At 44.8% G+C, this 21,526-nt stretch overlaps 1 protein-coding gene across 8 annotated transcripts in view; it reads left to right on the top strand.

The window, feature by feature from the left end:
- SFMBT1 (Scm like with four mbt domains 1) overlaps window positions 1-21,526 on the top strand; it is a 125,770-nt gene that overhangs the window by 65,590 nt on the left and 38,654 nt on the right. For 6 of the 8 annotated variants that reach the window (XM_085851167.1, XM_085851161.1, XM_085851160.1 and 3 more), the window contains exon 2: window positions 17,456-17,616. In XM_085851167.1, the coding sequence (XP_085707293.1) occupies window positions 17,508-17,616 (109 nt within the window). In that variant the 5' untranslated portion in view covers window positions 17,456-17,507. Of the gene's footprint in view, window positions 1-4,588; window positions 4,829-11,745; window positions 11,767-17,455; window positions 17,617-21,526 lie in introns of those variants that run through there. The other 2 variants (XM_085851164.1, XM_085851165.1) reach the window with 2 other exon arrangements.

Below are 21,526 nucleotides of genomic sequence, written 5' to 3' on the forward strand. Positions count from 1 at the left end.
CTCTCTCTCTCTCTCTCTCTCTCTCTCTCTCTCTCTCTCTCTCTCTCTCTCTCTCTCTCTCTCTCTCTCACCTCTCTCTCACCTCTCTCTCACCTCTCTCTCTCTCTCTCTCTCTCTCTCTCTCTCTCTCTCTCTCTCTCTCTCTCTCTCTCTCTCTCACCTCTCTCTCACCTCTCTCTCACCTCTCTCTCACCTCTCTCTCACCTCTCTCTCACCTCTCTCTCACCTCTCTCTCACCTCTCTCTCACCTCTCTCTCACCTCTCTCTCACCTCTCTCTCACCTCTCTCTCACCTCTCTCTCTCACCTCTCTCTCACCTCTCTCTCACCTCTCTCTCACCTCTCTCTCACCTCTCTCTCACCTCTCTCTCACCTCTCTCTCACCTCTCTCTCACCTCTCTCTCACCTCTCTCTCACCTCTCTCTCACCTCTCTCTCACCTCTCTCTCACCTCTCTCTCGCCTCTCTCTCACCTCTCTCTCACCTCTCTCTCACCTCTCTCTCACCTCTCTCTCACCTCTCTCTCACCTCTCTCTGACCTCTCTGACCTCTCTGACCTCTCTGACCTCTCTGACCTCTCTGACCTCTCTGACCTCTCTCTCTCTCTCTCTCTCTCTCTCCTCTCTGACCTCTCTCTCTCTCTCTCCTCTCTGACCTCTCTCTCTCTCTCTCCTCTCTGACCTCTCTCTCTCTCTCTGACCTCTCTCTCTCTCTCTCCTCTCTGACCTCTCTCTGACCTCTCTGACCTCTCTCTCTCTCTCCTCTCTTCTCTCTCTCTCTCTCTCTCTCTCTCTCTCTCTCTCTCTCTCTCTCTCTCTCTCTCTCTCTCTCTCTCTCTCTCTCTCTCTCTCTCTCTCTCTCTCTCTGACCTCTCTCTCTCTCTCTGACCTCTCTCTCTCCTCTCTGACCTCTCTCTCTCCTCTCTGACCTCTCTCTCTCTCTCTCTCTCTCTCTCTCTCTGCCCTCTGTCTCTCTCTCTCTCTCTTCTCTCTCTCTCTCTCTCTCTCTCTCTCTCTCTCTCTCTCTCTCTCTCTCTCTCTCTCTCTCTCTCTCTCTCTCTCTCTCTCTCTCCTCTCTCTCCTCTCTCTCTCTCTCTCTCTCTCTCTCTCCTCTCTGACCTCTCTCTCTCTCTCCTCTCTGATCTCTCTCTCCTCTCTCTCCTCTCTCTCCTCTCTCACCTCTCTCTCACCTCTCTCTCACCTCTCTCTCACCTCTCTCTCACCTCTCTCTCACCTCTCTCTCACCTCTCTCTCACCTCTCTCTCACCTCTCTCTCACCTCTCTCTCACCTCTCTCTCACCTCTCTCTCACCTCTCTCTCACCTCTCTCTCACCTCTCTCTCACCTCTCTCTCACCTCTCTCTCACCTCTCTCTCACCTCTCTCTCACCTCTCTCTCACCTCTCTCTCACCTCTCTCTCACCTCTCTCTCACCTCTCTCACCTCTCTCTCTCCTCTCTCTCTCTCTCTCACCTCTCTCTCACCTCTCTCTCACCTCTCTCTCACCTCTCTCTCACCTCTCTCTCACCTCTCTCTCACCTCTCTCTCACCTCTCTCTCACCTCTCTCTCACCTCTCTCTCACCTCTCTCTCACCTCTCTCTCACACCTCTCTCTCACCTCTCTCTCACCTCTCTCTCACCTCTCTCTCACCTCTCTCTCACCTCTCTCTCACCTCTCTCTCACCTCTCTCTCACCTCTCTCTCACCTCTCTCTCACCTCTCTCTCACCTCTCTCTCACCTCTCTCTCACCTCTCTCTCACCTCTCTCTCACCTCTCTCTCACCTCTCTGACCTCTCTGACCTCTCTGACCTCTCTGACCTCTCTGACCTCTCTGACCTCTCTGACCTCTCTGACCTCTCTGACCTCTCTGACCTCTCTGACCTCTCTGACCTCTCTGACCTCTCTGACCTCTCTGACCTCTCTGACCTCTCTGACCTCTCTGACCTCTCTGACCTCTCTGACCTCTCTGACCTCTCTGACCTCTCTGACCTCTCTGACCTCTCTGACCTCTCTGACCTCTCTGACCTCTCTGACCTCTCTGACCTCTCTGACCTCTCTGACCTCTCTGACCTCTCTGACCTCTCTGACCTCTCTGACCTCTCTGACCTCTCTGACCTCTCTGACCTCTCTGACCTCTCTGACCTCTCTGACCTCTCTGACCTCTCTGACCTCTCTGACCTCTCTGACCTCTCTGACCTCTCTGACCTCTCTGACCTCTCTGACCTCTGACCTCTCTGACCTCTCTGACCTCTCTGACCTCTCTGACCTCTCTGACCTCTCTCTCCTCTCTCTCCTCTCTCTCCTCTCTCTCCTCTCTCTCCTCTCTCTCCTCTCTCTCTCCTCTCTCTCCTCTCTCTCCTCTCTCTCTCTCTCTCTCCCTCTCTCTCCTCTCTCTCCTCTCTCTCCTCTCTCTCTCTCTCTCTCCTCTCTCTCCTGTCTCTCCTCTCTCTCCTCTCTCTCCTCTCTCTCCTCTCTGACCTCTCTGACCTCTCTGACCTCTCTGACCTCTCTGACCTCTCTGACCTCTCTGACCTCTCTGACCTCTCTGACCTCTCTGACCTCTCTGACCTCTCTGACCTCTCTGACCTCTCTGACCTCTCTGACCTCTCTCTGACCTCTCTCTGACCTCTCTGACCTCTCTGACCTCTCTCTGACCTCTCTCTGACCTCTCTGACCTCTCTGACCTCTCTCTGACCTCTCTCTGACCTCTCTCTCTCCTCTCTGACCTCTCTCTCTCCTCTCTGACCTCTCTCTCTCCTCTCTGACCTCTCTCTCTCCTCTCTGTGTTTGTTTGTTTGTAGGCACGATAACTCGAGAATGGAAGAAGCTACCAATGTTAAATTGCATCACGTGATTCAGGAGGGTGATGGCTAGCGCTGATTAGATTTTAGTCAAAATCTATCAGAGGTCAAACATTCGATTTATGATGGTTTGGTACAGAATCATTGTAGAAACTTCCGGTTTGCGTCGCTACCTTCTCGAGAGACAGCTTTTATTAGACAAGGTCAGAGGTCAAGTTGACGATTTCGTAAGTACCAGTCTATGACTGCTTGTTTATTTATTTAAGCAGTCAATTCAGCCACTTGATTGTGAAATGTGAAAACAATGCTCATTCCATTCCGGCAACATTGTTTACGGGTGCATTTTGTGGGGGCATTAACTCCACTGCAAGGTAAAGTTTTGGGTTTTAAATTTGATTGAAATAGTGCCAGGGAGTTTGCAATTTTGCAGAGAAGGAGCGAAGGTAAATCTTTTCTTTCTTTAATGTCGTGAATATGTGAATGATGTCATCATGTGAGAACCTGTGTATTTTCTTCCTTGAAGCACGGCCATTACAAAAAACAAAAATCATGAGATCCGATTGACTTGTCATCAGATTTCCATGATATCTCATGAGAACTTATTTCCTCCTTCTCTTCCCTTCATAAGGGGTGAGGTCCAATAGTACCAAGCTTCTGCCCTGCCTCGACCATGATACTCCTCCATTTCCCCCTGTTCTCAGCCATCTCTCTCTACTCTACAACCAACCCCACCTTATTATATCCCTTCTCAAACAATCTTCCCATCTCAACCTTGGTCAACCTCTTTTCCTCCTCCCTTGCTTCCTCAACCTATCTGCCCTTTGCCATTCTCTCTTCCTCCATCTGCACCAAGTGTCCTACCCACTTCAGTCAGCTTTTTACCAATCGCCCTGTCAAACTCATTTGCACACCAATCTCCTCCCTCGGTTCATCCGTCCTCCTTATATCAACCCTCTTCACTCCCGCAATCCTCTTGACTGAGTTGTTCTCATCGACCTGCAACCGCTGTTGTTGTGTCTCTGAAGTAATGGGAGTTTTTTATTATTTTTTTCAATGAGACAAAATAGTTTATATGCTTTAAAAGTCATTGGCTCTGAAACTCAGACACAGTGGCATTTGATCCCTAACAGAATGCAATGTATGCACATGTAGTTCGGGTTTGTGTTTTCTGCGTCTTGACTGCTGATGGAAACACCATCCGTTTACTCCACCGAGTCTCGTTGCATCCGAACCATTCACTGCTAGCTGTTCACAGCCATGCTGATAAATAGCAGTCACTGATAAAATGTTGGTTTGTTCATTCTTGCATCACCATTTGATGTGTTATCATCATTAAAAAATACAATTAAAATTCTTGTAAAATGATAAAAAGTATGAAAGTACAGGAAAAACTGAAATTGTGCTCCCAACACAATGCTTACAAACCATCACTGGTTAAGCAAATATATGATTTGTATTAAAAAGGAAAATGTTTTCAGATATAGTTTGTCCATCAATTGATGAATAGATCATTAAAAGGTCTGAGTAAGGTATAACTCATAATGGCCATTTGAGTTGAAAGAATAATTTCATCATTTGGCCTGAAAATGTTTTCCTTATTTCTTTATTGGCTTGTGCAACAGCATAGTTTTTGTTGTTGTTTGTGTTGTTTGCTTATTGGTGTTTCTATCTTTTGAAGTTTTGCTTGTGAGCAATACGAGATCCATTTTTATTTTATTTTGTGTACCTCACTCAAAGATTTCTAAAAGAGTTTGAAGCGCTACAGTCGTTAAATCAAATGCTTGCACTAATGTTTTATTCATGAGAATAAGCTGTTAAACCAGGTGTTTTGAGGTGGAAAACGTCAACAAGAGGTGTCGTGCCCACCTTGCACCGTGCTTGAAGCCCTGCAACGGGGCACCAAGGGCGAAAAAGCACAAGAAGATTGGAAAGAGCTGGAACAAACACACGGTGGACTTGACATGAGACTATGAAGTACAAGAAACAAGCCGGAGCAGCAGTACAGCTGCCAAAAGGGCCGAGTTAGTACAAGGTACAGGTTGTAATAAACATAGGGCTACACGGGAGTGAATCTACTGAGACCCTTTTCCTCATCTTCCGAAGGGTTTTCCTGAAATATGCCAATTACATATATTTGCCTTGATCTTCGAAGAGCATGAATTGTGTCGATCCACTAATTAACATGAGCAAAAGACGAACTAATGCATTGCAAATGGCGGAAATATAAAGCATTATCATGGCAGGACCTTAACTGAGGACGAATGCTGAAATACTGATTTCTCTGAAGAATCTGGTTTGAAAAATGGAACTGGACAAGAAACATTATTGCAGATCACCATTTCAAGCAACTTGCTTCAGTAAGAATCTAACCACAGGAAAATGGAGGAGAATTGGTAAGAATGTTGCATTTTGACAGATAAAGACTTGCACTAGATGTACAATTATTTGTACAGATGCTCAGATTCATTTTTGAAATGGAGAATAAGTTTTTGCGTAATTAAATAGTGCAAGCGGCCCTGAAAAGTTATTTTACAAAGGAGAATGGATTGTCTGCTTTGTCTGAGGAAACTATCCTTGAAACAAATCTTGTTGTGAGCTGGTTCATGATCATGGTGAGACTCCTTTTCAGTCTTGTATGCACGGCTGGACCAGGCGCATCTGAGGAATGCGTGAAATCTATCGAAGATACGATCATTTAAAAAGTCTCAATAACAGTCGACCCGAGTTTGATGAAGATAATGTAATTCCGATTCATTTTATATATTTATACATTTTTGATACACTATTTTCAAGGATAGCCACAAGTATTTTTACCCAACACATGCCAAACTAAAAGCAGGGCGAAGCAATTAGTTCACTTCTGTCTGTTTGTCCTTCTGCCTACAAACATAAGTTTATGATCGAGGAACAACTTGATTTCAATTAAATGTTGTATTATGAATATGAATCTGAAAACGAACCTGTAGTTAGCAGTACTTTGGCTCTGAATCGAATCGCGTTGAAAGAGTGAGATTTTAATTTTTTGTACTGTCTGCCTGTCTGGGAGTGAAACAAAATTGAAAATCATTCCAAACAATAAACTTACTGTTTTTAAGGATGTCATAAATGACACAAAGAAGACTCACCAAGAACTAATGTAACTTGTGAAAGATGCTGTATTAACTGTGGTAAATCTTCAGCAAAAATTTATGTGACCTTCAAAATCTTTATTTTATTTCATTTATTAAATTGTGTATGTATGTATATGTGTATATATAGGTATTTTTATGTTTATGTGTATGTATATATATATATATATATATATATATATATATATATATATATATATATATATATATATATATATATATATATATATGTATATCTTCTTCTCTCGGCTGCTCCCGTTAGGGGTCGCCACAGCGGATCATCCGTTATGATCCGCATAATGATTTGGAACAGGTTTTACGCCGGATGCCCTTCCTGACGCAACCCTGGTCGCCTCTGACGACACAGGGATAAGGATTGGGTTTTGCCATTATTTTGGGCTGCCCTACACCCTCTAATAGCACGGCGCAGAGCTCCCGTCCTCAAGCGATTCTCCGAGTAGCCGGATTACAGGGGCACACCACTACGCCCGGTTATTTATATATATATATATATATATATATATATATATATATATATATATATATATATATATATATATATATATATATATATATATATATATATATATATATATATATTGTTGCGAATTCGCGCCCGCCGGCGTGCGAACGGCCACGTGACTCGAATCGCGGCACGTCGCCCACCAGACGGACAATTCTGTTGTGACCCTCTCGGAACAACGCCGGGAGCTAGTCAAGGGTGGGGGTTTAACCTCACCACGATCGTGCCAATCGGCCACCCGCGTGGGATAAGGTTGTTCGCCAAACTCGACCTACCTAAGTACCCACGCGGATGGTAGACCGGGCGATCGCACCTCGCCGCAGGTCGACTCCGGACACGGGCCGCTTAAGCGATCCGTTCCGTGCTATCGGGATAACAGAGCGGTGTTATCATCGGCCTCGACAGTTCCGATTAATTATCGGGCGTATTAAGCCCACGCCGAACCCGTTACGTGAAGCAAGATGAAGATTCAATAAAAGAAAAGACGAAGCGAAACGGGAAAACAGTTCAACATAATGCACATTTATTCCGCGGCACACGGAGAGCACACATATAGCAAATGCAACAAAAGAAACAATGACGCAGAGATACTACCGACTACGCGAGCACACGGCAACACTTAAACAGTTTTACTTCACAGACGGCGCCGACACACATTTACTCAAAAGCAAAGGAAAAGAAAGCCACCCTCATAGGCAAGGGGGCAGACGGGCCCGTAGGCCAATGTGTGTGCGGGACCTGGAGGAGCGGCCAGGCCCGCGAGACCAGTGGGGGGGGGTCCTACCCGCGTCTTCGTGATGAGCCGCTAATGTGGCAGCGCGGCGGTGCCCCAACTTGGTGCTCCTTCGCGGGTTTCGTTGGCACCGCTTGGAGTCGGGGTGGGAACGGGGCCCCCTTTTCGCACTATATCAACGTGGGGGAAAGGGGGAATTGTTGATGCTCTGGGGAAGGAGTATAGCTGGCTTGCTTGGGTCCCGTGATGAGCGATTCCACCGCGACCTCGTCGCCGACCGCCTTCTTCCTTGCCTCGGACCCGAGCTCCTCGGACTCTTCCCCCAATTCTCCTCAGCTGACTACAGAAAACCACCTGGACGCCCTTGCCTCCCGACTCCACTCTGTGCTTCAACCCGACTTGACTGCCTTGCAACAACAACTCTTGCGCAACAACTCTTCTTTCTCTCTGCCCCAAAACTCTCTTCACTTTTCTGCCACTCTACTCTGCTTTTCTGCTCGGCGTTTTATAGGCCAGCAGGAGAACCCATATGCAAATTTCCGGATCAGAGCTCGGGGGCAGAGCCATGCTCGCCCATTGGACGGAGGAAAAGGGGCGTGAATCTCCCCTCATCCTAGAATTTGCATATCTCGATTCCACACAGACGCGCCTGGAGGCGGGACCAAGCTGCCCCGCGCTTACTGATTGGACGGATCAGAAGTGGGCGTGTAGCATTCCTGATCCGAATTCTCCTCGGAAAGGCCGCATTTTGCACTCGCGGCTCGGCGCGTATCTTGTACGAGCCCAGGACAGCCCGGTGCTCACAGGTGGTGCGGGAATGGCGGTAGAAGGAGAGAGGCGAAGGTGATGGAGGGTTTCCGGCAGTGGCCGATGGCCATGGTGCTGTTTGGAATGGCGGTGATGCGATGTTTGCGGGAGCGAGTTGTGAAGGTATAGGTCGTGGCTGTTGGCGTTGTTGTTGTGAAGCGGCGTTGTGGTTGGTGGTTGTTGTGTGATGGCGGTTGAGACGTGGTTGGTTCAAAATAAAGATAGAACAGAAAAACGGATATCTCAGCGTCGCAGCCCGAATGAATCACATTTATTCCCTCTAAACAACGGGTTTGGGGCTAACTACACATGTACTTACAGAGATATCTCACCTACGGGACCTGAATGGTGGTTTGCGAATTTCCACAACCATAACAATATATATATATATATATATATATATATATATATATATATATATATATATATATATATATATATATACATATACACACATACATACCCTCCCCCCTCATTTACTTTCTCAACAATCCTCTTGAAGTCCTTTTATTCAAGCTTGTTAGTCTCACTGTTCGCCATGGTGTTTCCTGGGAAAGCCACATTTTCAAGCTGGCCTACAAAGTCGCCAACTGGGCATCCTCTGTCATGTAAAGTCCTTCTTTGGCAAGGCTGAGCTCCTGACCACATACAAAACAAAGCTTTCGTCCGCAGCCTGGTGTAGTACTGCTTTCCCCTCTTGGCTGGTGGTCCCGCCTCCTCACGGCTTCACGCTGTGGAAACGAATGCACTTGGGATCATTGGTATCTCCCATGAAGAGGCTGAGTTTTTGGGTCTCTCACTATCTCACCGCAGGCAGGTCGGTGGTCTTTCTGTCTTCTGCAGTCTCCTCTCTGGCTTGGAAAACACTGCTTTGTCTGACACCCCCCATATTTCCACAGGGTGCTCAAGGTCTGCCAGCAACCTCCTTCTGGTAAAACTACCAAAATCAAGAATCACTGCTCACCTTCACTCTTTCATTCTTCTTTTTTACCCACCTTTGGAACAAACTCCCACACTCTTCAATTCTACTATTCCCTCCTGGTCTTCACAACAGCTGTTCACCACCATCTCTTATCTTCTCCCATCCAAAATCACAATCTTTTCTACTCCCGTTAATCCACCCCAAATCCACCTTCTTCAAATTCCCTGCTTTCTTTCCCGAAAATTCCCCGTCGTATAAGGTCCTGAAAGTCCCTTTCGTGTCCATCTTGTTTACCCCATGTTCCCTGCCCCATCCCTCTCCTTTCCACAGATCTCCTAATCTCTCTGTTCCCCACTGTCTTGTCCTTCCCTCTCCCTCACGCCTTGTCTCCTGCTCCCCTTGTACGTTCTGTGTGTTTGCTCTCATACGAGCCTCGACACTGAATACAAAAACAAATAATAAAAAACCCAAGATGGAACTTTTTGGCCCAAATGCAAAACGTTATGTTTGGCACAAACGCAACATGGCACATCACTCGAAGAACACTATCCATACCATACTGTGGTGCATGGTGTTGGCAGCGCAGCATCATGTTATGGGGATGTTTCTAATCAGCATACTCTTCCAAAAAAAGGATTGTTTTATAAGACAAAACAGAGTGAATCTTTACGTTTTTTTTTAATGCTTATTCAAAGTTGTGGTGTTTTACGATGGAGTTGATCTCAGTTTAATTTTTTTTGTTGGAAAGCTGTTTTTCTGCATCTTGACAATTTGTTAAACTAGGGGATGTACCGATAGAAGATGAGTGATCATGGGATAGTATTGGATTTGATATGATGGGAAGGCCATAGAACAACAACATCAATCCTAGATAGAATACCACGTAATGTTCCACCCACATAGTTGATGTACCCGTCAAAGATCGTTTATAGGATCGTATGGAATATGATGGGACAGGAGGTCCTTATAACAACAACTATAATCCCTTAATGGAATACTGCCTGAAGCACCACCCACCTGGCTGATATACCTGTTAAGGTCATATGATGGGATGGTCTTAGAACAACAACAATCCAATGACTCATGGAATAAACAGACACCAACAATCTTATGATGGCTTTGGAAGCACCACCGACTGCTATAGCACAACTTCATCCAGCATGGTGAACGCTTTGAGCAAAGTTTGAGTACTTTTGATTGGCCCGAATGGAATAATTGGAGGAGTTGGAAGTAAATGTAAGTGCTGTAAGACATTGTTCATTATGCTGAGGAAATTTGGTGACTGTGCGAAGTGGAGGTAGGATGTAGGAAACTAAAATCAACACAGATGGACATACGTTGTCTTTCTAACCAGACTTGGTGGCGTAATGTTTGGAGCGTCCGCTCTGTGTGTGGGTAGTAGGCGGTTCAAACCCTGGTCAATTTGTACCAAAGACTTTAAAAATGGTATGTGCTGCTTCCTTGCTTGATGCTCTGAATTGGGGGGAAACAAAGGAGAGACCATGGACAAAACCCTAGGTTGGCAACCATTGCGCAGGCCTCCTGCATTGAAGTTCCTTCCTTGTAAGGGGGTGTGTGTGTGTGTGTGTGTGTGTGTGTGTGTGTGTGTGTGTGTGTGTGTGTGTGTGTGTGTGTGTGTGTGTGTGTGTTTTTGCACTACAGATGTCCATAATGTAATCATTTACATTGGTTGTGATTTATAGCAAACGATGACACTGTTGTATCGCTTTGTTTGTTTTTTACAAATGGAAAACCATAAATCTGCCACATAAAAAGCCGATTTGTTCCATGCCACCAATCCATCCTCTCGCTATCTAAATTGTAATAAATCGCATTGAATTATTCATTTAATTGCTTATTGCTACCCCCTCCAAAAAAACCTATAAACTGACTGTGGTGAGTTTATGCTTTTACTCCGAAGTTCTGACTTTTGCCTCCAAATGCTTACCGCAAATCCCACCACACACTACCCCCCTTCTTTTTCCACCCTCCATTGTTCTTCATATTCTTTTACGATATCCTGATATGTAAAGGGTATATTTTACTTCTTGAAGAGGTTATTTGACATTACTTTACTCTCCTTTCTTTCTTTCTTTCTTTTTTTTTTTTCTTAATGACAATTCTTAAAGGAATTGTCTCAAACTTTTTCCTCCATTTGGATGAGGTTGTATGAAGTATTTCCTTGTACACTTTAGAGTAGAGTGTGATTGAGTAGGAAATTTTAAATGATTTATTTATTTATTTTGATGATTCCAACAGCGTGAAAGCAACGTCCGTTCAAACAGTTTGGGAGAGCTTTTATCATTTTCATTGTTTAGTGGACAACGATAAATTTTGACGATATGCGCTTTTCCGCCTCTCATCCCAATCGGAGAGTCACCGACATTGTACCTTTGTTCTCTGTGACACAATCATTGTTATTAAATGAAGTTGTTCTTTTTAAAAGCCGTACTCATTCTTATTTAAGCGAAGATGCGCTTCTGCTTTGCATCGTACGTCAATTGCCATGCCCACGTCGCACGACTGTAAAATCTGCCCAGCTGACATTTCCAGGAGTTATGTTGTCTTGATGAGTGCATAGCAAAGCTCCATTTAGCAGTAGATGCAGAGGTCAGGAATCCCGACCCTATGGTCTCTCGCACTTATTGTTCCCCTTAATCCTGTTGGGTTTTGCTGGAATGGCAGCGTACGTCACAGGAAGTGCCACGCTCTGGCCCACCTTCCGTGAAGGTAAGGTGTTATGGTGGATTCGCCGAGTTGTCCTGCGAGTGTTTTCTTGCCATCCTGCTTGATGTTTGATTTCGCAACGTTTTGCGCTGCAGGGATGAAGGTTTTAAGAAAAATGTGAATTGGCTTTGTAAGTGTTTCGAGTCTGGGGATCAAACCTTTTGTTTGTTTTTTTTTGTTTTTTTGTTTTTTTAATGCCATCGTTGCCTTTTGAGCTGCAAACGATGTGGTTGCAAGAGCTGGCAGACTTTCAAATTGCGTTTATTTTCGGTATTATATGTCACGTTTGGGAAGACAAAGGCACCTTATGTGGAGATTCATACAATTATCACATGGAGACAAACTTGCGTTTCCATGAATTGAAGGATGATTCCATGAATGACGAGGAAAGATAGTTACTGAAGAAACAAGGTTCAGGATGAATTATGAAATCTCACTTGGAAGTCCCCAGATTTATTTTTATTTGATTTCATTTATTCATTAAACACATGGAGCAGCATTAAATGCCTTTGTGTGTTTTTACCCGTGCAAGCCTCACCTGAGTAAGTCTTTAACTCGAGTTTGCATGCCACCTGGATATAACTTCATCTGGAACGTTGACATGATCTAACCACGCATTTCCAGATCAAATGTGCTCGTTGTGCGGAGGAAAGGTCATTTTCAAACGAGTGATGTTTCCAGAATGTGTTTTGCATGTGAACCTTCACTGTTGGAGCGCTTATCGTTTTGTTAATGTCGTAATGAAGGAAAGAGTAGAATGGAGTAACGTTTGCGTCAGGTAGGGCCTGCTTGCTTTCCCAAAGCAAGTTTGTTTTTGAAATCCAAAAACTGTTTTGTGTTGTTCATGATGTCAGTCATGCCCGAGTGTGGAAGCAACGTACCTCGTTCAAACAGTTTGTGAGAAAGCTTTCGTCAGTTTCGCTGTTGAGTGGAGAACGATAAATTTGACGATGTGCACTTTTACGCTGCTCATCACAATTGGAGAGTGAGTGACATTGTACCTTTGTTCTCTGTGATGCAATCACTGTTATTAAATAGTCATTGGCCTACTTGAGTTTTGTAAGCCTCATCCATTACTGAAGAGAGGCTATTGTAATCAGACTGTATGTGTGTGAGTCCACATGCAGTTATAATGCAATATAGATCATTCTTGGATCTATGGTGGTATGTATTCCATGGCAAGGCTCTGCATTTCGTTAAACGTTGTTTTGTTTTGTGTTTTTTTTATTTTTCTTTAACTTGGTCAACTGACAAGTCGTGCAATCTGAAAGAAAATATTGTGACGTCCACGGGACTTGAACAGTCCCGCCAACGTAGAATGAGCCGAAACGATGGAGGCGGTTTATTTATTTATAACCCAAACATGGCGGTTCTAATCGCTCTACCGCAAACGGGACGAGGAAGGTGGCACGAGTCGCTTTTCACTGAGTTGATGATGTTTATTCCTCTAACCAGAAATAACAAGACTCGGCAAGAAGAGGGATCCGGGGAGATTCGACGGGATGGCGCGGGATCGGGCCTGGGGAAAAGACAGACAATTCCAATGAATATACAATTATCAAACCCTCTAAGGCGCCAGGTACACACACACACACACACACACACACACACACACACACACACACACACACACACACACACACACACACACACACACACACACACACACACACACACACACACACACACACACACACAAAACGTAGCTATTTCTGGTGGTCAGGCTGGACCGTGGTGTGGACGCAACTGTCCCTGGATTGGCGTCGGACGAGCTGGCCTTGCTCTCGTCAAGGGGGCAGGACAAACCGTGGTGCTGTCGACCTCCTGGTCCTGGCCCAAGTCCGCTCACAGCCACCAGGGAACCAGTTCTGGCGCCAAGTTGCGAGCAGGAGAGGGAGGCAGGTCCGCCCGCCGTTCGACCCCGTACTCCGAGTCAGCAGAATCCCAGAGCCAACCAAGGTGAGGCACGAGGCTCAGCAAGGCTCCAAGACACGATGAAAAAACAGGATCGAATCCGCGCAACAACAAGCACGCTTCCAGCACAACAACCTCCACCCCAAAAAAAACACGATCTTTTTGTCCCGATCTTCTTCCTCTTCCTTTTCGACCCCGAACAGAACCTTTTTATCCTCCCGTCCTCGTCACTTCCAATCGAGCCGTTTATTGGCCCACCGCCATCGCCTTCCACCAATCGTGATCACGGGGCGGAGCCATCCGCAGCACTGTCCTGTGACGTCACGGCCAGCCTCCAGGGACTACTAAAAGGGGTTTACGCAGACACACTTACCCTATCCCGTGTCCATATCTAATTACGTGACAATTATCATTTCCCCCTTGAAGAAATGAACATTTACTAGACAACTTATCACCACTGAATTGCTACTTATTACATCGAGATCCTGGTAAACTCGAACAGCATGGCATACCTAATTAAACATCCTAATTACCCTTTGAATGCATGCCCCCCCCTCAAACGTAACAATATCATTGGTATGCACTGTACAAATACAGTGAGGGCATCACTATATATATATATATATATATATATATATATATATATATATATATATATATATATATATATATATATATATATATATATATATATATATATATATATAATCTCAACAGTTTCATTGATGGTTCTTTTTTTTCAAGGTGCCATCTACATATTACATACAGAGAGGGGTAGGAGGGGGTGGGTGCATGGGGTGTAATTTTGTTTACTATTGTTTCGGATCTGGTCCTGAGCGTAAAGTTTGATAGATTCGAAGTTATTTCTTAGTGCATATCAGTGTAAATGCATTGTAATTTCTTGTGACAGGTAAAATGTGTGGAGTAAAGGTGTTTAGGGAACTCTCGTCTTTCCGACCCAAATGTCTTTCTGAGCCCCTCCTCCCCCACCCTCCCCAGTCCCCACATTACTGAATCTTCCAAGACATTGCTGTCCATATATGGTGTTTTCCTTTCATTGAGCAGCCAATCGGTGTCCCCTTCCTCCCCCCCCCCCGGCATGGTCGCTGCAGCGAGCGAGCGGAATTGTACCAGACATGACTCTAGTCAATGATGGCATGTCTGGTGTGTGTCCAGTAGGCACAGAGTATGAGTGTGCTCAACCTGCGCGGCGGGACCTGAAGAGCAATGCAGCACAAGGTTGCAACAATCATTCTGGTTCTCTCTCTGGACTGCATGTCGGATATTCTAGGCTCCCTGCAAAGTTCATGGCTTTGGGGATTCTGTTCTGGAGAGTGTTTCTAGAGAATTGGTGCTGGGTGCTGTACGTGTTCTGGTTCACACCGATTCCCTCCCTGGTGCTGAAACATGTAGCCTTGGTGGTTCCACACAACTCTCCGATGGTCCTGTGCAGCTGTGGTGGTTCCGCACAGCTCTCTGGCAGTTCTGCACAGTTCTCCAGTGGTCCCGCACAGCTCTGATGTGGTTCGCTCTCTCGCTCTCTCGCTGACCTGCAGAATGTGGTGCGTGCAGCCTGAGAAGAAGCGATTCACACTCAAATTATCCAGGTGGATGTTGAGACTTCTCTGGTGACACTGCAATCTTGAAGACTCCTGACTGTAATCGTATATTTGAGAAAATAAGTTGTTGGAAGCGGAGGTTAAGGGAGAGCAAAGCGAAAAGCAGTTAATTGGAAATGGATGTGGAGGAGGTAAGGGTGGTGTGGGGTGGGGGGGCAGAAGGAGTTGTAGGATGAGGAGTAAATACGAGGGTTAGTTGAAAAGTATCCGCAATGATTTATTAAAAACTTTGTTGTGTGGACCACATTGCTTATTGTACTTGCAGGTACAGGCACGAACTGTCTGCGCCATTGTGAAGCAGTTTAAACCTTGAGCAGTCAGTTGTCGTCATTGGAGAGTTAACATGACCGCTCCGCTGTCCGTTTACGCCAAAGAAGAGCAGTGTGCAGTGATATGATTTTTGTTGGTTGAAGGTGTACCGGGTCAGAAATCCATCACAGACATTCACACAATATGGGAACCGTGCTTTACCACAGGGGAGTGTGTACGATTGGATTACTGTGTTCACAAACAGTCGCACATGTGTCACTGATGATGAACAATGTGGGCGCCCATCCACGTCCACAACAGAAGAAAACATTGAACGAGTCCGTGCCATGATTCTGGATAACTGACGGTCGACTATTGACGAAGTGGCACAACATCTGAACATCAGTCACGGTTCTGCACATAAAATCAACAACCAACTTGTCTTTCATAAAGTTTCTACAAGATCGGTTCCAAAACAACTCGCAGAAGAGCACAAGCGCAACCATCTGACAATCTGTCAAAACCTTTTAAACTGCTTTCATCATGAAGGGAATGCTTTGTTGAGACGCATTGTCACTGGAGACGAAATGGGGATCCACCATTACGATCCAGAGAGCAAACCTATGGCCTGGAAACATCCGACATTACCAGTAAAAATGAAGTTCAAAAGTCAACCACTGGCTGGAAAAGTGATGTTCAACACTTTTCTGTGATTCACAAGGCCCGATTTTGGAACGTTTTCAGTGGGGGGAGGGGCGGCACAAGGGTAAAGTGTCCATTATCGTGAAATGCTTCGGGACCAGTTGTAACCGGCTCTTAATGGAAACGCTGCGGGCTACTGACAAAAGTTGTTGCATGACGGTGCCGGTCCACACACTGCCGCCCATATTTTGGAAACCCTCCATTGATTGAACTTTGAGGTGTTGGAGCATCCTCCATACAGTCTTGACCTGGCCCCTTCAGACTTTCACCTGTTTGGTCTACTCAAAGACGCTTTAAGAGGCCGCCACTTTGCCATCAACCGACAAGTGAAAGAAGCGATGCGTGTGTGGCTCATCATTCAGCCAACAACTTTTTTTTCTGAGGCCATACAGAAGAAGCTTGTGAACCGATGGACTAAGTGTGTTGAAAATGAGGGGACGATGTGGAAAAATGATTCTTTTGTCCATCCTCAATTATAGTTGTATTATTTAAATAAAAATAAATTTAGGATACTTTTTGACTCGCCCTCGTACTTCCACTTGTGTCTTTGTAACATGTAGATGGCGCCGAAGTATAGGATGAATTCGAAAACAACAATATCCTGATGAATCAATATTTATAGAACCAACGCACTCTTTTTATAAGTGTTCAAAGATTTTTCTGGAGAGACATTTGAACATGAGCATTCGGGAAGCATAAGACGCGGCGAGTGGACAGGCTGCCGAGTCCTGGCCACAGCTCGGAAATGGAAAGCATTTATTTATTTGCTGGTATTTTTAGAAAATGTCTTTGTTGACTTGGTGCAGTCTATACAGTTTTTGAGGTCTGCATTTTATATTTAGCGGTTTGACGATGCAAACAATAACAACACTGATCATAAAAAATGCTGCTTTATACTACTTTTTTTTCCCTGAAAATCCCATAAAACCATCTTGGCTGTTGAAACATCTGAATATAAATCTCCTGATTTGGGTGGTACATGGAGATCCCTTGCTGTTGACTTCACGTCGCGTGCTTTTATTTTGCTCGGAATTGACATCCGAGCTCAATCCCAGGTTCAAATCACATGCACTACGTTGATTCGTCTATTGTCTCCCCATGTCCTTGTATTCGTGGAGAAAAAAAAAATACACTGATTGCTCCTGACGTCCTTGTCCTGCACATGATTGATGCATGTGCTCCACCTTGAGCCTTGCATCACTGTTAAAGTTTCTGATAAAGCAATACACTGTTGTTTATGTACATCTTGTAATCAAGTCAGGAGCGATTGTATTTGTCTTATAGCTTTTGCTGTATTATTAATGTGTCTGCCTTATTTCCTTCCTTCATCCACAGGCTGCGGTGACTCCTGAATTATTATTTACACGTACGGCCATGATTCCTCTTGATGGTGGAGTCTGTTGTGGAGCCTGGCTGTGTTGAGTGTGCATCAAGGCCTAAGTTCGCTGGAATCTACTCTACAGTGGATGGGATGAAATTGGAGTCTATGGAGTCTGGTACGTCAACTTGAACTGTTCTCTCCCTCTCTCCTTCGGCCTTAGATGTTACTTGGGAGTTCAAAACACCTGAGCATGTACCTATGGGTACATACCCCTCTTTTGTGCAGTATTTAAAATGAGCATGCAAGGTTTGATTCCTGTCCCCGGTTTTGTGACGTAAAGTTTCCGCGGCCCGCCTGGGTCGTTTAACCTTCACTCGCTCAGATAGATTGAATGAACTTGTGTCTCCTTTTGTTTGTCATTCCTCATTAGGTTGGGTAAATAATTGCCATCCACTGTAATCTTTCACTCGATGTGGCAAATAAAGTTGAGTCGATTGTAAATATTCCAAATTGATACTGAATGATCTAAAATTGCAATGCAAAATCTGCGTGAGAGGCTTCGTGTGTGTGTGTGTGTGTGTGTGTGTGTGTGTGTGTGTGTGTGTGTGTGTGTGTGTATGTGTGTGTGTGTGTGTGTGTGTGTGTGTGTGTGTGTGTGTGTGTGTGTGTGTGTGTGTGTGTGTGTGTGTGTGTGTGTGTGTGTGTGTGTGTGTGTGTGTGTGTGTATACATATATAAATTATAAAAAAAAAAACGACCGAGCTGTTTGTAGTGCATTTCATTCTGACAGTTTTATTACTTTGCTTATTTACAGAGTAAGCTAAGCTTTGTGATAAAGGAAATCTTCTTTATTTGTTGGCACGCTGCAGGCCCTCTCCTTCACCGTCCGTTAAACCTTTGGTCATTTAATCTGTGGAATATTGAAGGGGTCTTGAGAGAAGAAGAAAACAAACGACAGTTTTGGGCAATTTTGAACTTTCAAAAGCATAAAACAAACAAGCATATTATATCGGATTGAAATCCTTTGATGAAGTATCCTGAGCTTTGTCTTTCGGCTTTACGAACTGTAATGATCAGTTGTTACCTCCACCACTGAAGGTGGACGGAGGTTATTTTTTATCAACCCTGTCTGTTTGTCTGTCTTTGTGTGCAGGATATCTCAAAAAGTTGTGGATGGATTCAGATGAAATTTGGTGGACAGGTTGGGTGTGTGACATGGATGAGTTTGAATTTATTTTGGTGAAGATCTGGATCCAGATATGAGTTAAAAATTTTTTTTAAGGATTTTGTTTTTTTTTTTAACCATTGATGGGGCCAAAACGATACGTACCACGATTATGTCAAAATGTTGTGGACGGATTCTGACAACTTGGTGGATGAGTTGGGTAGATGACAAGAACAAGCTGATTAAATTTTGTTTAAAGTCAGGATGCAAATCTGGCCTATCGGTGGGATACAAAACTTTAAATGTTCAGCTTGGCAGAGGTTTGCACTCTCCTGATTGCCGGTCTAGTTTTGTTTGTGCTTCTGACCACAATTTAGGAATTGTAGGAGGCTTTTCAGCCAAGTGCATCAATCTTAGGGATTGGAGGAAAAGCATCCCTCTTTTGCAGCCTATTCATTTGCTTTGTCATTGTTTATCAAACCAAAATGTTGTTACCTCGTCGACCAATCACAAACTGTGCTATATAAGTGTCTGACACGCAAATTGATATTGTAGTATACTGACTGAAATGTGAATGGCTGCTCATTTCCAAAGAGTGACTGCAGTATTGAGAGAAATGAGGGTGAGGGTGCAGATTTGCAAATTCCATGATAAAAGGTCAAAACAGGGGGGTGGGTGCCAGGTTCTACATTAATAGAAACTATGTCACTGGATTGCCAACCAACCCTGTTAACCAAAGTTAATAACAAGCTGACTGGTAGGATAGCCTGGAGGTATAAGCACACTCATCTTTGAGCTGTCTAAAGGCCCGGTCACACCTTGACGTTTTAGCCAGTGATGGCAACGTATTAAAATGTATGTAAAACGCTGGCTTACGTTGAACTTTTGATGTTTTTTTTTTTAAAGATTCGGACGTATTCATAGCGACTTGGTCTTATGTATAACGCATTGGTAACGGACACAGAACGTTTCGTTGTGTTATAGATAACTTATACCAACGAATGCTGAACCTGTTGTCGGCCTACACAACCAATGCCCAACGATAGTCTAACTTAGGCATAGCGCGTTGCATGCATCGCCGACGATGTCGTGACGTAGCCTATTAAAAGGCTGACGCACAACGATTCGAATCATAACTGCCGTAGAAATGGAAGTGTCAACATCGCGGTCACACCTTGGCGATCTTGCCAGCGTATGCCGACCTAAGAAAAATGTGTCTAAAACGTTGGGGCACGTCAAATACGGTATGAGTAAGTTTGGTATACGTGAGTACAACGCTAAAGTACGCTATCATACGTCGTAGTAAGTAGAGTACGTCAAGAAATTTTAAACATGTTCAAAATTTTTGGACGTACTTGGCGTATGACACACGTTCTGCATGCGATGGTGATAAGTTTTACACACGATATGTGGACGCTTACACACGTCCACAAAGGCTACTTATAAGCTACTCATAAGTCGAAACACGTCGCGGTAATGTCTTTTTTACGCGAAACTTATTTCTAACTTATGTTTGACGTGCTTTGAACCAATTCTTTACGTAGTCCCAACACACATCGACGTATGTAGACGTATTCCAATGACGTCTTCCGGTCGACAAAAAAAATAAATGAACGTGTTTCTAGCTTACAACTGCCATATAAAGACGTGTTCCCAGCGGTTTTGGGAATTGGTATATAAAAATGGTGTTCATAAAAGGGGAACCCAACAGTGTTTTCGAATCCTTTTTGAGTCGATGTCCATGTCAGCAGTAACAGTATCAGTATCAGTATCAGTATTAGTATTAGTAGTAGTTTGTTCATGTTGGCAGTAGTCGGTGAGTGTGAGGGGGAGGGTGTGGGTTATGATGGATTGTCCTTGCGTTTAACGATTTAACGATTTAAATGATAAACTCAACGATTTAAATGGCTGCATCTCCACTATTGAAAGTAGACGCTTGCGCTCAACAATTGGATTTTTTTTACACTCAACGACTTTTAAACGGTACCACTCAGATATTTTCATTGTTTACAATGAACGATTTAAATTGCTGTCACTCGCCTTTGTTTTTTGACGCTGGCGCTCGGAAATTTTAATCGTTTCTATTGAACGTGCTAAATCGCTCAAACCCCACTTCTTATTAGGAGGTTGGTGGCAGGATTTGCACTCCAGCCACCGTAAAACGCTTCATTCCGCAAAACGCAAAAACGCAAAAAAATCTGAAAACCCACTCCGTGGGAGTACCTCCTGTGCAGCTTCCCTTCGCAGGGCAGCTCACCGGATGATGGGATTGGGGCAAAGCCTTCGGGACCCCCAATCTTTGATAGGAGGGAAACCACGGGGTAACATCCCTGGGTCAGATTGCGGGAGAGTGTGTCGGAGTGGTGCTGAGGTGTCGTCCACCAGACGGCGGTCTCCTTGGGTTAACCTGAGGCGGTCCCTTCGGGTGGGTGCCTGGAATGTCCTATCCCTAAGAGAGGATGATCACCTGTCTCTGTTATCATCTGAGCTCAAGCGTTTGGACATCGGGATTGCAGCTCTCTCTGAGGTTCGGAGACCGGATTGCGGCGAGATAATGGTGGGTGGTTACACCTACTATTGGTCTGGTCGCTCTGATGGTTACCATACCCAAGGAGTTGCTGTAGCTGTGTCCAATAAGCTGACCCCAATGATAATTGAGGTAACACCGGTCAACGAGCGTATTATGAGATTAAGGATTCGTCACTCCTTAGGTGTCATTTCCCTGGTCTCTATTTATGCTCCGACTGAGGCGAGTGATCTTACCGTGAAGGATGCATTCTACGCCACACTCGAGTCTGTGGTTGATCAGTGCCCCAGACGAGATACACTTCTAGTCTTGGGGGATTTCAATGCATCGACTGGAACTGATAGGGATGGTTATGAGGTGTGTGTTGGTCCCCATGGGTCAGGAACTATGAACC

This window comes from Eptatretus burgeri, chromosome 13 (assembly GCF_056783735.1).
Source record: "Eptatretus burgeri isolate ZD-2024b chromosome 13, Ebu_testis_v1, whole genome shotgun sequence".
Classification (NCBI taxonomy): domain Eukaryota; kingdom Metazoa; phylum Chordata; class Myxini; order Myxiniformes; family Myxinidae; genus Eptatretus; species Eptatretus burgeri.